Source organism: Stenella coeruleoalba, assembly GCF_951394435.1.
Source record: "Stenella coeruleoalba genome assembly, chromosome: 2".
Classification (NCBI taxonomy): Eukaryota; Metazoa; Chordata; class Mammalia; order Artiodactyla; family Delphinidae; genus Stenella; species Stenella coeruleoalba.
The window spans coordinates 181,806,805-181,822,442 of NC_137147.1; the positions used below are offsets into that span (position 1 = coordinate 181,806,805).

General features: G+C 41.4%; 1 protein-coding gene across 10 annotated transcripts in view; it reads left to right on the forward strand.

Annotated features, from left to right (window-relative positions):
* Positions 1 to 15,638, forward strand: part of MPP7 (MAGUK p55 scaffold protein 7) — a 250,221-nt gene that overhangs the window by 48,757 nt on the left and 185,826 nt on the right. For all 10 annotated transcript variants that reach the window (XR_013827385.1, XM_079915242.1, XM_079915244.1 and 7 more), the window contains one exon: positions 5,478 to 5,676. Coding sequence is in view for 8 of the 10 variants with exons in the window: in XM_079915242.1 (XP_079771368.1) it covers positions 5,640 to 5,676 (37 nt within the window). In the remaining 2 variants the exon portion in view is untranslated. The remainder of the gene's footprint in view (positions 1 to 5,477; positions 5,677 to 15,638) is intronic.

Below are 15,638 nucleotides of genomic sequence, written 5' to 3' on the forward strand. Positions count from 1 at the left end.
ATTAAACTTGTTATATGTTAGCGTAAATCATGTTTTTATGAAAAATAACTGTTTTCCAAAAAACAAAAACATGAGTGAGTTGGGAACTCCTCTAATGCCTGCCCGAATAGAAGACAGTTACGTTCTCAGATGTGTATACTTTTCATTTGTTGCTCTATCTTTTAGTTGAAGGATATGAAGAAAAACCAGTCTTACGCAGATCTGTAGTTGGAAAGGGGAGGAGTATTTCAGTAACCTGTTCAGGTAATTGTAGATGTTCTTTGTTACTGCACTTGACCCTTGAACAGTGTGAGGATTAGGGGCGATAACTGTTCATGAAGTTGAAAATCCGCGTATAACTTGTAGTTGGCCTTCTATAACCGTGCATTCAGTCAGCCGCGGATCCTGCAGTCCTGTTAAATCTGTATCAGTGGGGCCATGCAGATGAAACCCGTTGTTGTTCAGGGGTCAACTGTACCTCAAAGCTCCACATGTGGTAGTCTCAGTGTTGCAGTGTGGAATCTGAAAATACATCAACAGGCGTATCATATTGGAACTTTCAAATCTGTTGGTCTGTCCTGCGTTTTGACTGGATCTTTTATTCACACATTATTTTTTAAAATATTATGCATTGATAATTTCAAAAATATTGGTTCACTATCCACAGGTTGACACAATATAAAAAAAATCACATTTGCTCATATCACCACTGATCTTGGAAGAGCCAGTGGGTTTTGGGAAGCTGGTGGACCTGCGCAGAGCGGGAGCTGGTTTCAGGATGCTTGCATTTCGGTTAACACGGTGCGTTGCAAAGCGAGGACCACCTCTAGTGGACACAGGTTTTATTAAATTCTGGTTTTTTGCTCGAGTGTTTATGCTTTATCATTAGCAATGCCTCAAGAGTCAGTTATTATTAATTTTACTACTTCATTAAGGACATTCTAAAGTCAATGCCCTTCCGTCTTTTTTTTTTTTTTTTTTTTTTTTAATGAGACTGCTTGGTAGTGAAGAATTAACTAGGACGAATAGTTTCCATTTGGTACTGTTATCTTGATTTTTGCTAAGGTACCCATGGTTTTGTCCACCAGTACTTTTCATCATTGGTGCAAATGTCCACACATTGCAGAAGGCAGATACCATCTTGATGGTTTTATGAAAATAGTTTGACTTCAGTGGCGCCTGTGAAAGGAACTCAGAGACCACTGGTGTCTGCAGACCAAACTCCGAGAACTGATGGTATAAAAGGTTTCAGTACCATTTTCTGTAAGCAGATTGATGCCACCTACCTGCACTGCTTCCTGTATTTTCTAACAATTGTAATTTATGAAGATTTGCTGCTTCCATTGGCTAATACAACTCATGCATCTTTCAGGTAGAGTTTTTTTTGTTTTATGTCAGATTTGTTAAAAAAGGGTTTACCCTTTTTGTGTGTGTTATTGCTCTATTAGGTTTTGAAAGTGTAAGTTGAGAGTATTTGTAACTCATGAAGTAATCCACAGTTGGATTACTGGGCACAGTTACTGTCTCTTGAAATGATGGGATCTTAGTATGATTATCAGTTTATTTATGATGACAGTTAATTAAAAGTTTTCATATTCTTGAATACTCTTCCAAATAGAGAGGGCGTGAGTTTGGAAAATTAGGTCCAGTACCTGATTTCTCATTCATCTGTGTTAACCTCGTGCGTGTGTGTGAAATATTGTGATTTATATAATAAATATATAGTTGGTGTTCTGTGTAACCCTTTCTGCTTCTAAAACCCTTGGAATTTCCTACGTGATAAGAGTGACAAAGGTGTCTTCCGTTTTTCCTAACTACTTACAGCCATGCCTTTATGTTAACGAGGTGACTTTTGGGAAGCCCTTATGGCCGGGGCTGGTGGCGAGGGCAACCAACCTTGATTGGAGGGTTGGAGCGTTCAGCCCCACCCCACAACCTTCAGGGAGGGGAGAGGGTCTGGAGGGTGAGTTCAGGCGCCAGTGGGCCAGTGATTTAATCAACCATGCCTGTGTGACAAGCCTCCGGTCTGGAGAGCTTCCAGGCTGCGGACACGTGGAGATTGGGGGGAGGGCGGCTCCCAGCGAAGGGGCGGGAGCTCCACCTCGCCCTGTGCAACCCTTCTGTCTGGCTGTCCCTCATCATTTCCTTTTACACTTAACCAGTAACCTAAAAAGTAAATGTTTTCCTGAGTTCTGTGAGCCCCTCGGGCAAATTCAGTGAGCCTGAGGGAGCTGGGGGAAGTTCTGATTGTAGTCAGTCGATGAGAAGCACAGGTGACAACCTGGGTTTGCAGGTGACATCAGAAGGGGGCCAGTCTTGTGGGGCTGAGCCCTTACCTTGTGGTATCTGGCCCTATCTCCAGGTAGACAGTGTCAGAACTGAGTTTAATTGTAGGTCACCCGGCTGGTGTCACATTTCTGCCTGGGGTGTGGAAAACCACATCTGCTGTCGGAAGTGAAGTATTGATAGAGGAGATACACAGGAGGAGTGTGTGTGTGTGTGTGTGTGTGTGTGTGTGTGTGTGAGTGAGTGTGTGAGTGCGCACACACTTATTAATAAAAGTTTTTGCAGATGGTTGTTTCACTGGGTGCAATTAAGACTTTTTTTTTTAGGGAAAACTCAAAAAACTTTCTGCTACAGACACTTGCACTTCTGTGGTTGACCACTAGATGTCATGAGTGCCCCGGGAGTCCTAAGGGTTGCCCAGGGCGGGTAGAAACTGAACATTGTAGGTTCTAGACCTTCGCATAGTTCACTGTTTCCATATGACGGATGCCAGAAGAACCTGATACAGTGTGATATATAGAAGCACGGTATGACTGGAATAATGAAATTTCAAAAATAAGCCCTTTTAAAGTGGGGTCGTAATGGTTCTGTTGGGGATCGTAAATGCTTCAGGTGCACTTGACACTGCACTTTCGTTCCTGGCGTTTGGGTCGCTCTCTTTTTTATGGAAAGATGGATTGAACTTCAATTTAAGAATATTCGGTAATCCCTCTCAGGACGTACTGTAACAGCTGGTATTTTTGTGTTGCAGTAAATCGATTCCATACAACAGTCAGTAATAATCATGGCTGGATTCTGACAAATTCCAAAGCATTTTAAATAAGTTTAGCCAAAGAAAATAACATGATTACTACAGAAATTTAGCTCAGTTTGAAAGTTAAACCCAGCAACTCTGCTTCGTTCCACAGAATATTAACCATTTTCCTGGTTGGGATTTTATCAAACCATTTTTTTAAATTAATATACTTGTGTATGTTCTGAGAAGATAATTATCTTGTAGCATATATTTCTTAAATAATAGAACTTTGGAAAAAACTTAACCTTGAGTGTTTATTGTGAAATAAAAGATGAGAAATACTGTGATAAAATCTTTTGTATATGGCATACGTGGAAAGCTGCAGCGTCAACTCAGGAGGATATTTTGATGTGAAATGTAAGGTGGTTTTAGTATTAATAGGATGTTTGTTTTAAGCATAAATCGGCTTATATGTTGTATGTGGTTTATGAAATTGAAGCATTGTAAGTTCGTTAAGGCTTGAAGGAAGTTGTAGTTTGCATGGTATAGATTATATAGTATGTGTATTTCTGTAGTTAGGTCATCTGTACCGTACAAATTACGATTTATGGCATGAAGAGCCTAAATTACATACATACACACTATAATAAATACCTGTCTACATACCTGCGTATATGCCTTATGCCCTAATGGTAGAAATACGTGTGCATATACTTTACAAGTTATAACCGTTTTTCCCTTTTTTCTCAGCAGCAGAACAAAAGTTTACTAATTGAATGCGTTTTTTAAATTATGTATGGTCTGTTTTTTATTTTCTTTGCGTTTGAGTCGAGGAGCACTTTATGTAGTCGAATCTTAATCCTGATTGTTAGGATAACTTATGAAAGCAAAGCAGAGTTGCCTTTCAGAATTATTAGGGAAAACAGCGTCAGAGACGGGCACTAATGAAGGCTTGCTTTACCTTTTTCTGTCTTATTTTTAGCTTAGTGATTTATATTTAAAATAACTGCCTTCATATTTTTAATTAACACAGAGGATCTCTATGAATTTGTACGTGTATTTTAACTACGTCAACCTTTGTAATGTAAAACAAAACTCAAGACATTGCACCGGGTTGCCTGGTCCAAGATAGTCTATTTGATGGTGAATATTTCTATGCTAACGTTTACTTTGATAATTAAAAAGCTAATTTAGGAGGCTTTAATAGAATCTCATAGTTTGAATTTTTTCATGAGGAATTTGGCAAGCTCATTTTCTTTATTCTGTAATATGAATCAGCAATTTAAAGGCTTTAGGGATTGAAGTGAGCCAGTTTTTCAGATGTTTACAGTATCTGTTTTTCTTGTTAATATATGTTAAAATATGCTTTTAAATCACCGAACTTGCTTTATAGAGAACTGGGAAAAATGCATTAAAAAGCGAATCTAAACATGTTGTGTGGTTCTTCTGATTTCTGAAAAATGTAAATGCAGTGTATTTTCCGTTATTAGGCAGCCGTGGTCCAAATTTAAACCACATGGCGTCCTCCTAGGTGTAGGCCAATGTAAATTTTAACCTTGCTACTTTTATGTTTTCATTTTATAATCTCATTACCTGAATTAAAAAAAAACCAGTCGTAATAGTTAGCATTCATTGTTTGAAGGGTGTTCATTGGATTATCCAGCAGTTCTAAATTGTTGTTCTCTTCATTTGCATATAAGGAAATTAAGGCTTAATAAGATTAAATAACTTTTCCAAGATCACAGAGCTAGCAGGATTAGAGATTAAGCAAACACTAGAGCCCTTGCTTTTAGTTACTGTACAATAGTGCCTTTACTGCTTATTTTGGGATAAAAGTTACTTAAAATAGTTATTTAAAAAACTGATATTTTCCAAGCTACATCAAAGCTGAGTTTTTACTAAAACAATTTATTTTCATATATTAGCTTGGATTGTTAGGTTTAGTGTAGATTATCAGCCGTCCTGTAAATCTATAATAATATCTTGCTTCAATTCTAGTATTCTTTCAAGGTTGTTTGTAATCTCGTTAGAGAACTTTGCAGTTGTCGTATTAGGATGAGTTACTTAAAAAAATTACAATTAGTTATAAGTTGTTGACAATTTAGAGAATCTCTGCTCTACGTTTAGGAATACAGTTTTGAATTCTAACAGAAGGGAGGCATTTTAGAATGACGTTGGCTTACAAAAGCTTCCTTAAGTTCTCCATCTATGCAGTCAGTGGTTCTCAAACCAACTGTAAAAATCTTTAAGGAAACCTTGACACATTCACAAAGAACTTTCATGTTTTTAATTAGAAATCCCACGTCGAAATAAAAAACTCTCCCATTTCATATTTGTCTGTGGTCTGTAGAAGAAATTGTGAAGATTGTGATCTCCCTAAATAATGTGTTGGAATCAGCATTTTGAATTAGTTACAGAAAGTTGCTATTTAGTAATCTTGCCTCTTCTATTTTTAATGTGTTCCTTTTCTTTGTAGAAACGGACTGCAGGAGACATAGATCTGGGTAGACAGCGTGGCTGCAGGCCTCAGGGTTGGCATCCCTGCCGCCTTTGAACGGAGCGTGTTGGCAGTTCAGGGCCCAGCTCAGCCTGCATCCTGCATCCCGCATCCCACATCCTGCATCCCGCATCCTGCATCATGCCCGCGCTGTCCGCAGGCTCGGGGAGCGACACAGGTATGGAGCCCGTGAGGGGCACTTTTCCTCCCATCCTTACAAATCATCCAGTTCACAGTGAAAACCAGCATTGCTTTAAGCGACTGCAGACAGGCTTGTCTTTCTGAAACCAAAGTGAGGGCCATCATAGCCTCAGGATAAACGTTACTGGAGGGCGAGGGCAGGACCGCTTCTTGGGCACTGAGGGCTCCTGCTGAGGCTCTTGTGCTGTTTTGCCGTACATTTACATTTCTTTGTTTAAAAATTAAGTATTTTAAAGATACAGAGAAGTGTGGGAAGTGTCGTGGTACTCGTATTACCTGTCCCTCTACTTTAATCATAGCGATGAATGTTTTTGGCCGTAGTTGCTCAGACCTCTCATTTTTTCCCCCCATTTTTCTATTTTCTTCTCTCTGTCCAGAGGTGAAAACTGTTCTGAAGTTGATATATGTCATTAAAGAACTCAATTAAAACAAGCACATTGTTATCAGTTGTAAGACTTAGTGATACTTAAAGCTTTACAAGAAAGGGAAAAAACCTCATGCATGTATGTATGTGTGAAATCGCCTCTTTCTGACCTGAGTTAGAAGGTGGGATGGGGGTGGTCAGTGCCCCTTTGAAGCCCTTTCCCGGGGTTCCCCGGAATCAGCACTTTAGAAAAATGTAGATTCTTGGGCCCTCCTCAGAATTATTAAACAGAATGCGAGTGGGGTTGGGGAGCTGTAGCTTGCATTTTTAAGACCACTCAGAAGAGGGCGTGGCACAGAGTGTGGCTAAAGGGATGGGCTCTGTTGCACTGACCACACTGAGTTGGTCGCATTAACACCCTTCTGTAACCAGCTGAGATATGTCTTGTCCTGGACAGCCACTGGCACCCTAGTTTTTAAAGAGCTGAATCACAAATGTGATTTTGTGTTGTGTTAGGTGACCCTGGCCTTGTCACGTGCACGATTTGCCCGTACCGTTCTTTGCTGTTTCAAGCAGAGCCGTACTTACTCTTTGGCAAGTTTTTTCTTGTCTTTATCCATCAAGAATGATGTTTTTCTACTGTGATTTACACTGAGGATTAGTTTTTCTTAGGAAGTGATTTTGATTTTTAAATTACATAAAAATCTTTTTTTCTCAAGACATGAACTTGGAAGCAGCTCCCTTGGACAAAATTTTTTTTTCTTTTCAGTTTTTATATAGGCCCACATTGTGTTCCACTATATAGAATGAATGATTTAAGTTTCTGTCGTGGTTTGGGAAATTATAGATAAAATTTATTTGAACCATAAATTTACTACAGTTTATGTAGTAAATAAGTTTTCTGCCTTGCCGTTCACCAAAAAATGTCTTAGTTTAATTGAATGCAAAATATTGTCGATTACACCTAACATGGGGAATGATTAAAGTGGCAGTTTAGGCGTCAGTCGTGAAAAATACCATAGGCTGTTTAGAATGGAAAAAGGACTGTAGGGCTTCCCTGGTGGCGCAGTGGTTCAGAGTCTGCCTGCCGATGCAGGGGACACGGGTTCGTGCCCCGGTCCGGGAAGATCCCACATACCGCGGAGTGGCTGGGCCCGTGAGCCGTGGCCGCTGAGCCTGCTTGTCCGGAGCCTGTGCTCCGCAACGGGAGAGGCCACAGCAGTGAGAGGCTCGCGTACCGGAAAAAAAAAAAAAAAAGGACTCTAGCACGCCTAGCTGGCCCGCTTGGTGCAAATCTAAAATACTGGTGCGACTCACTCCCGGCTTTGCGATCGTTTTTGACCAGTGTGTCCCAATAAGGTTTGAGTTGGGCAGAGGAGATTGTTTTAAGAGTCACAGCATTTAGGGGGACCCCAGGGTGTGGGCACCCATCAGATGCCACGTTCCCTTGTCCTTCCTTGTAGACCAGATGCCATCGATCAGTCAAGGGTCATTGTTACTGTCAGCAGCGTTGCTTAGCGATGGTCTCCAGGGGAACAGCGTTAGCATAGCTGAAGGGCGGTTCTCACGCAGTGGGAGCGGGTGCAACTCACAGTGGCCCCAGTGCACGCGTGGTGCTCACGTGGGGAAGTGCTTGCTGTGTAAACTTCCACCACTTCCTCTTCCTCTGAGAGCAGTTAGTTACACAAGTAATACATAAAACTACACAGATAAAAAAAGGAAAGAAACCCTTCCTACCCGCTCTTCCCCTTCCCCCAGTCTCCTTTTCTTTCTGTTTGATGAGTATCCTGCAAGAATTTTCTGTACATTAAACGCTTATGTGCCTTTGTAAGTAAATGTGTGTGTACATAAGTATATTGTTTTGTCCTTTTTCTTATTTTTTAATCACAGATCCTGTCATACTCTATGGATCGTTCTGTGACTTTCTTTCTACACGAAGCAATGTCTCGAAGAGGTGTTTCTATGATGTGTGTGTGTGCATACATCTGTATATATAAACATAGACACTCCAGATTCTCTCCAACTAATGCATAGTTTTCCATTGTGTCACAGTACATTGTGTAGTGAACCAGACTACCCTTGATGAAAGCCCTGGTTTTGTTCCTTTTGTAATATTTTAGGAGAAAAGATGTACACATTTAATGGATGCTGTCAAATTGTCCTCCAGAGGTGTTGAACCACTGAACAGTCCACGGACAGCACCTCAAGAATCGTTTCCCCCATGTTCTTGGCAATATTCGATATTATGTCCTTATAATTTTTACCAATCTGATGGGGAAAATACGGTATCTTAAGTGTGAAGTGTGCATTGCTACCAACATTGAGCACATTCCCTTTGTTTAATGGCCATTATTCCTCTGTGATTTGTTCTTATCTTTTTCCCATTCTATTGGTTTATCATTTTCTTATTTATTTGCAGTATTTATTTGTATTTTTTGTTGTTGGTGTTTTTTTTTTTTTTGCGGTACGCGGGCCTCTCACTGCTGTGGCCTCTCCCGTCGTGGAGCACAGGCTCCGGACGCGCAGGCTCAGCGGCCATGGCTCACGGGCCCAGCCGCTCCGCGGCATGTGGGATCTTCCCAGACCGGGGCACGAACCCGTGTCCCCTGCCTCGGCAGGCGGACTCTCAACCACTGCGCCACCAGGGAAGCCCTATTTATTTGTATTTTGTGTATTAACCCTTTGGGTCATTTTAGGTTGAACACCATTTCTTCTGGTCATTTGTCCTTTTTTTCTTCCTTAAATAGTATCATTTTTAAAATAGAAGTTGAAAACTTTTATATGGACAAATCAGTATTTTCTGTGTGGTGAATGCTTTTTTCCTTGTGCTTAGGCAGGATTGAGAAGATAGTCTCTAAGATCTTCTTTTAATAATTAAAAAAATTTTGGGACTTCCCTGGCGGTCCAGTGGTTGAGACTCCGTGCTCCCAATGTAGAGGGCGCAGGTTCAATCCCTGGTCGGGGAACTAAGATCCCGCATGCCGCATGGTGTGGCCTAAAAATAATAATGATTTTAAAAATTTGATTTTACACATTTGGAATTTCAGTCCAACTAGTTTGCATGTGGAATGAGACAGTAATCAAATCTTAACATATTTCCCACGTGAAGAGCCAGTAGTCCCCAGATCACTCACTCAATAGCCCAGCCTTTTTACATAAATGTGTATTAGCCCCTCTGGTGTATACATATGTTCTGGGTTTTCTTTCTTAGCTGTTATGATCTGGTGATCTTATTTAAAAAAATTTGTTTTTAAATTTTATTTTTAGAGTAATTTTAGATTTAGAGAACGATTATGAAGATAAGACAGAGAGTTCCAATATCCTTTATACTTGTTGCCCTGATTATTAACATCTTACCTTAGTTTGGTACGTTCATTTCAATTAGAAAATCAGTACTGATACATTATTATTAGCTAAAGTCTATACTTTATTCAGATTTTCTTAGTTTCCGTTAATATCCTTTTTTGGGTCCAGGGTCTCACATTATATTTAGTTGACCTCGTCTCATTAGGCTCCTCTTGGCTGTGCAGTTTCCTTAGACTTTCCTCGTGTTTGACGACCTTGACCGTTTGCGAGAGTAGTACTGATCAGATATGTAGTGGAATTCCCTCTGTTGGAATTTGTCTGATGTAAAGTGCCACTGTCGTCCTATTGTATATTAAGGGGACATGCTGTCCACTTGGTTTATGACTGTTGATGCTGACTAAGTGGCTGATGTGATGTTCGCCCCACCTCCCCACTGGACAGTGACTCTGTCTGCCCACCCTGTCCCGCTGTGCTCTGGGGAAGGACGTCTGCGTGCCTCTCACATTCGAAGGGCGTGTGTCCTCTCCTTCAGGGTGACGGATCCCTGTAACTTATTTGGAATACTTTCTCTCTTCTCTCCCATTAATTTATTCAATCCTTTTTCATATCCGTGTGGACTCTTGGATGTTTATTGACACTTCGGGACATAATTCACTTCTACTTCACTTACTTGATTGTTCAAATTGTCCCAGCTTTGGGGCCACTGGGAGCTTTTTCAGTTGGTTTCTTTGACGTATCCCTATCCACAGGGGCGTGTTTTAAACGCTTCCTTACTTTGGGCATGACGGGCTGCTCCAGGTTAATCTTGCAGTGCCCCGTCTAGAATCAGCCATTTCTCAAAGGACCACCAGCTCCTTTTATTAGGGAATGGGATTAGAGACCAAGATCTGGATGGTAGGTTTGCACAGTGGTTTTTCTTTTAGGCCCTCTCGTCTGGCAGAGCAAAGGAATACATGTGTGTGTACTGACCCGTGTATATATGCACATATATGAACATTTCTGTGTGCAATCGTCTGTAAGTATATTAAGCTACATATGAGTTCTTACTGGTGTCTCCAGCTCTAAACCATAGGAAATGGATCATTTTAGCCTCCTGCCCTTGTCTGTAAACTCCCGCTGGCTACCGCCACCCACCACGCGCCATCTGTCTACTGAATCGTTCAGCCCAGTGTGCGTGTGTAGTAGTGTCCAAACTGTTACCTGTTCCTCCTTGGGACACAGCTTTTATCAGCTAGAGAGTTGATCTTGTTTTCGTTCCTGTGATAGTACCGTTCTGTTTTTAATCTTATGGACTCGTTCTTTCCCTGCATAGTACCTGTGTTAGTTTTACAAATTCATTAGGTCTGAATTTCACAAATATCGTATAATGTGGAATATAATATGTATACAGAAACGCATATAAAGCTTCCATAGCACAGTTTTAAGAGTGATTATAATGCCAACGTCCATGTGGTCACCACCTGAGGAAAGAAGCTGAACCCCTGAGAGCATCCCGTGCGCTTCCTCCACTCGCTGCCTCCCCAGCCGCCATGGCGACGGACAGCCAAGAGGATCCTGCCTCACAGTGTACACAGAACGTGTGTTTCAAGCACCCCTAGGCACTCTGGTTTAATTTCGCCCGTTGTTGAGCTTTATAAGTGGAATTTTACCACATGAACTTTTTTTAGGTTAGTGGTGACTGTTTAGAATGAGGGAAAAAATAACAAATTACGAATTTTTAAAAGTGGATACATAAAATAAATATTACAGCATCCAGGGGAAAAGCATAATATTTTAGTGAACTGCCCGACATACCTCTATACTTGGTTTCCTTCTTTACTTTTTGGCTGTCTACTTTTTGATTGCCTCTTCCTATGACGGTGATTTTTGCAATATTTACTTCAAGAGAAGAGAAAGGCGGTCCAGCCTGCAAAGGAGAAGTGCGGGATACTTGTGTAGACAGTACTCCTGACACTCAGTAGCTCTCACTCCAGGTGTGTGGGTTTCCCTGACACCGAGCGGTTCTCTGCGACACCAGCTGGGTGTCCCAGAGCTCGGTTCTGACACACGCTGGTGGTCGCGCAGACCTCACAGGCTCAGTCCCCGTAAGACGCCCCAACTTCAGATACCAGTTACAAGTAATAGGCCCCCAGGTTGCCCACAGCTTCTGTCTAGCGTGGCTGCAAAGTGGGGTCCCACAGCCGCCTCCTTGCATTCTGTCCTTTGCTAGAACAGCTCACAGAACTAAGGGAAAGATGTAACTCACCCTTGTCAGGTTACTGTGTAATAAAAGACAGGATAAAGGATACAGATGAGGAGATGCGTAGGGGGGGGTCTGGAAGGGTCCAGAGATCAGGAGACTCTGTCCCTGTGGGAGTTGGGGACCGTCACCCACTGTGTGTAGAAGTGTTCACCGACACAGAAGCTCGCTGAACGCCGCAGTACTGGGATTTCTATGGTGGCTTCATCCCATGGGCGTGAGCCATTTATTCACTCCACATTCAGCCCCTTTCCTCCTCCAGGACGTGGGAAAGGCCCTGTCACTCCATATCTGTATCTGTTGCTCACGGTGGTCCATGTGTAGCGGTAGCTCGTGGTAGCTTTGGTGTGCACTTCTGGGTCGTCCATGAGGCTGAGCACATGTTCACATTGGCCGTTTCGATGTTCGCTTCGTGAGGTACCGACTCACATCTTCTGCTTATTTTTCAATTGCCTGGTCTTCTGTGTAGGGCATTTTTCTGTGTCCTGGATTCCGTCCTTCGTCAGCTTGGTAGCTGACAGCCGTCTTCTCTTGTTCTGTGGCCTGTCTTCTCATTCTCCTTGCCTCCTGCCCTGGTCCACGTGCAGGAGTCACACACTTCAGTGCAGCTCATCACCACGTCCTTTATGGTGAGTGATTTCTGTATTTTATTCATGAACTATTCCTCAGCCTATGGTCAGGAACTTATTCATTTTTCCTTTTACATTTTGATTTTAATACCCTAGGATAGATTTTTGTGTAAGGTGTGAAGTAGGCTACAGATCAACTTTTCCCACGTGGATGTCCAGCTGTCCCGCCGTGACGCTGTAAAGACTGTCCTTTCTCCCCTGCGGGCAGAGCTGCCATGTGGGACCTTGATTACAGTGTTGACTGTCATTGTGACTCAGCGTCCTTGTTTTTAGTTCTGGATCTCAAAAGGAGTTACTTCAGCATTTCTTCGTTGTCATGCTCGCTCTAGGTTTTTTTCATGTATGCTCTTTATTAGATTAAGGAAGTTTCCTTTTATTCTTAGTTTGCAGAAAACTTTTTAAAAATCACTAGCCATTGAATTTTGTCAAGTGCGTTTTATTTGTTCACTGTAATCATATGATTTGTTTCCTGTACATCTCAATATAGCAAATATCACTGATTTTTGAATGTTAAGCTAACTGGCATTTTAGGGATAAGCCCAATTTGCTGCTGATTTCTTATCCCTTTCATATAGCCTGCTGGATTTGGCTTGCTCACATTTTATCTACAGTTTTAATATCTGTGTCTATGAGTGATTGTAGCCTGTAATTTTCCTTTCTCATTCTCTCGTCAGATTTTCACAGTCACGTAGTGTGTTGGAAAGGCTTTACTCCTGTTCTCTTCTGTTCTTGTGTGTTCATTAGAACACTTCTTTTTATCATTTTAGATTTCCCCTTAATTATTCTGAAGTTATACACTCTCTCTCTCTATTTTTAGTGGCTACCTTAGAAATTACAACATGCGCCCTTTATTATAAAATCCCCCGTTAATCTGTGCCCTTATCGTCATCCTGGACAATCTAAAGACCTTACACTCTTACCCTGTATGCTTCCCTCCCGTTTATATGCTATTGTGTCATGCATTTTGATTCTCTATTAAAAAACAAAACCCAAACCTTGAAGATGTCAGCTTCATAGCATCTTACAACTTGGCATTTTAATCCGAGATGACTTTTCATCTGGTTAATATAAAACTCTTTAGAATTTCCACTATTGAAGGTCTGCTGATGTCCAACTGTCTCTGTTGTCGTGTCGGACGTGCTTTCATTTGCCTTCATTTTGAAAGGTATTCTTACTAAGCATAGAATTCTAGGTTGGCATTATTATTTTTTCAGTGTACTAAGAACGAGAAGATGAAGAAACGATATCTTTAAAGTTGCTATTTAGGACTTCCCTGGTGGCGCAGTGGTTGAGAGTCCACCTACCGATGCAGGGGACACGGGTTCATGCCCCGGTCCGAGAAGATCCCACATGCCGTGGAGCGGCTGAGCCCGTGAGCCACCGCTGAGCCTACGCGTCCGGAGCCTGTGCTCCGCAACGGGAGAGGCCACAACAGTGAGAGGCCCGCATACCGCAAAAAAAAAAAAAAAAAAAAAAAAAAAATTGCTATTTAGAAATCAGCTGTCAGACTCTCTGTTTTAAAGTAATCTATCTTTTTTCTCTAAGATTTTTTTTTTCTATTCTTGCTGTGTGTCTAAGTAGAATTTCTTTTTTTTCTATTCTTTTAGAATTCTTTTGGCTTTTTGGATGTATGTGTTCATGTATTTCATGAATCCTGGAAACTTTTCGGTTGTTATCGCTCAGGTATTCCCTGTCCTCCACTCTTCCTCTCATCTCTCTTTCTGTGTTATCGCTCAGGTATTCCCTGTCCTCCACTCTTCCTCTCATCTCTCTTCTGTGTGCCGGTTAGATATGTGCGAGGCTCTTTCCGTGACCCTTATTTCTCGTGTCACTCTTCTGGACTTACCTCTCTTGGCACTCTCATTCTTTTCTCTGAGTAACTCTCACCTGTCTTCCATTTTTAATCCTTCTTTCTGGAGCTGTATATGATCCCCTTTACATCCCTGCATTAAGTGTTTAATTAATTAAAAAGTTTTTAAAAAATAAGTTGTTTAGTTCTTGAAAATGTTGTTTGCACCATAGATCAGTTTTGTTAGGAAATCTGGCTAACCTTATTTCCAACATGAAAATCATGATGTTTTTATCTTTAAAGTGATAGATTCACGTTCTTGGAGATACTGAGTGTATCACTGAGATACACCACGAAAGGAAGCCATTTGAAATAACAGAAGACTTCATTAGCATTGTCTGTCATGAAGTGTTTTGTTCTCATCTTTCACTTCAAAGGCTAATATGATCATTTCCCCCCCTTGATTGTTTGTACGTTTCATTGTTGACCTTGCTGCTCTTTTCTTCTGATAGTTCCCCAAAAGAAGTGTGTATACCCTGTAGCTTTGAGCTGACCACGTCCATATTGTCACAGTTCCTTGCCTCAGCAAGTTGAGCTCATTAGGCATGTGGTTGATGGGTAGCTGCTAAGTGTGAACAAAAAGCAGTGTGTGAACCCACATTTGGGTACAAGTTTTTTTCTTTTTGGTAGTAGTGTACTTCTTAGAGCATAGAGCTTGTGCTCCCTTTAGACTGAACCAGTACACTTATTTCCATCCTCGTCTCTGCTCACAAACTGTTGATGAACTAAGTGAAGAGGTTTCTCTCCAGGTAGTACGGGTTTTTCAGTGTTTAACAGAAAAATCACTACGTGGCATTTCTCCCAGTGGCTCACAGGTGGAGACTGTGTCTCAGCTTCTGTCCTGCTGGTGGTTTCCTCCAAAGGGCACAGTCAGCATGTGCCAACACGCCTCCACGATGGCAATGGCTCTCCCACAGGGCGCACCTCTGCTGCTACAGAGAGTCCCACGGAGTCATCTCATGGAGGAATTTCGCCAGTAATTTTCGTTCATTGCATAATATTTGTCTTTCATTCTGAGGCTCATTTTAGAATCTTTATGGCAATGGTGTGACCTCTGTTTTAGCTGTAAGGAATGCAGTATTTAGCGATGTCTATATAGTTTGGGGTTTTTTTCCACTTTTAAGTGTTTTTAAATTGAGGTAAAATGTATATAATATAAAATTTGCCACATTAACCATTTTAAATGTACAGTTTAGTGGCATTAATTACATTCAAAATGTTGTGCAGACATCACCACTGTCTAGTTTCAAAACATTTTCATCACCCCAAACAGAAACTCTGTATCCGTTTAGCAGTAACTCCACTTGCCCCCGACTGCCAGCTTTCGACAGTCACCGTTCTACTTTCTGTCTCTCGATTTTGCCTATTTCAGGTATTTCCTGTAAGTGGAGTCATGTAATATTTGTCCTTTTGTGACTGGCTTACGCTACTTACCATAATGTTTACAAGGCACATCCATGTTCTGATCCATGTATCAGAACTACATTCCCTTTTACGGTTGAAGAATATTCTTTTGTATGTACACACTGAATTTTGTTTATCCGTTTTTCTG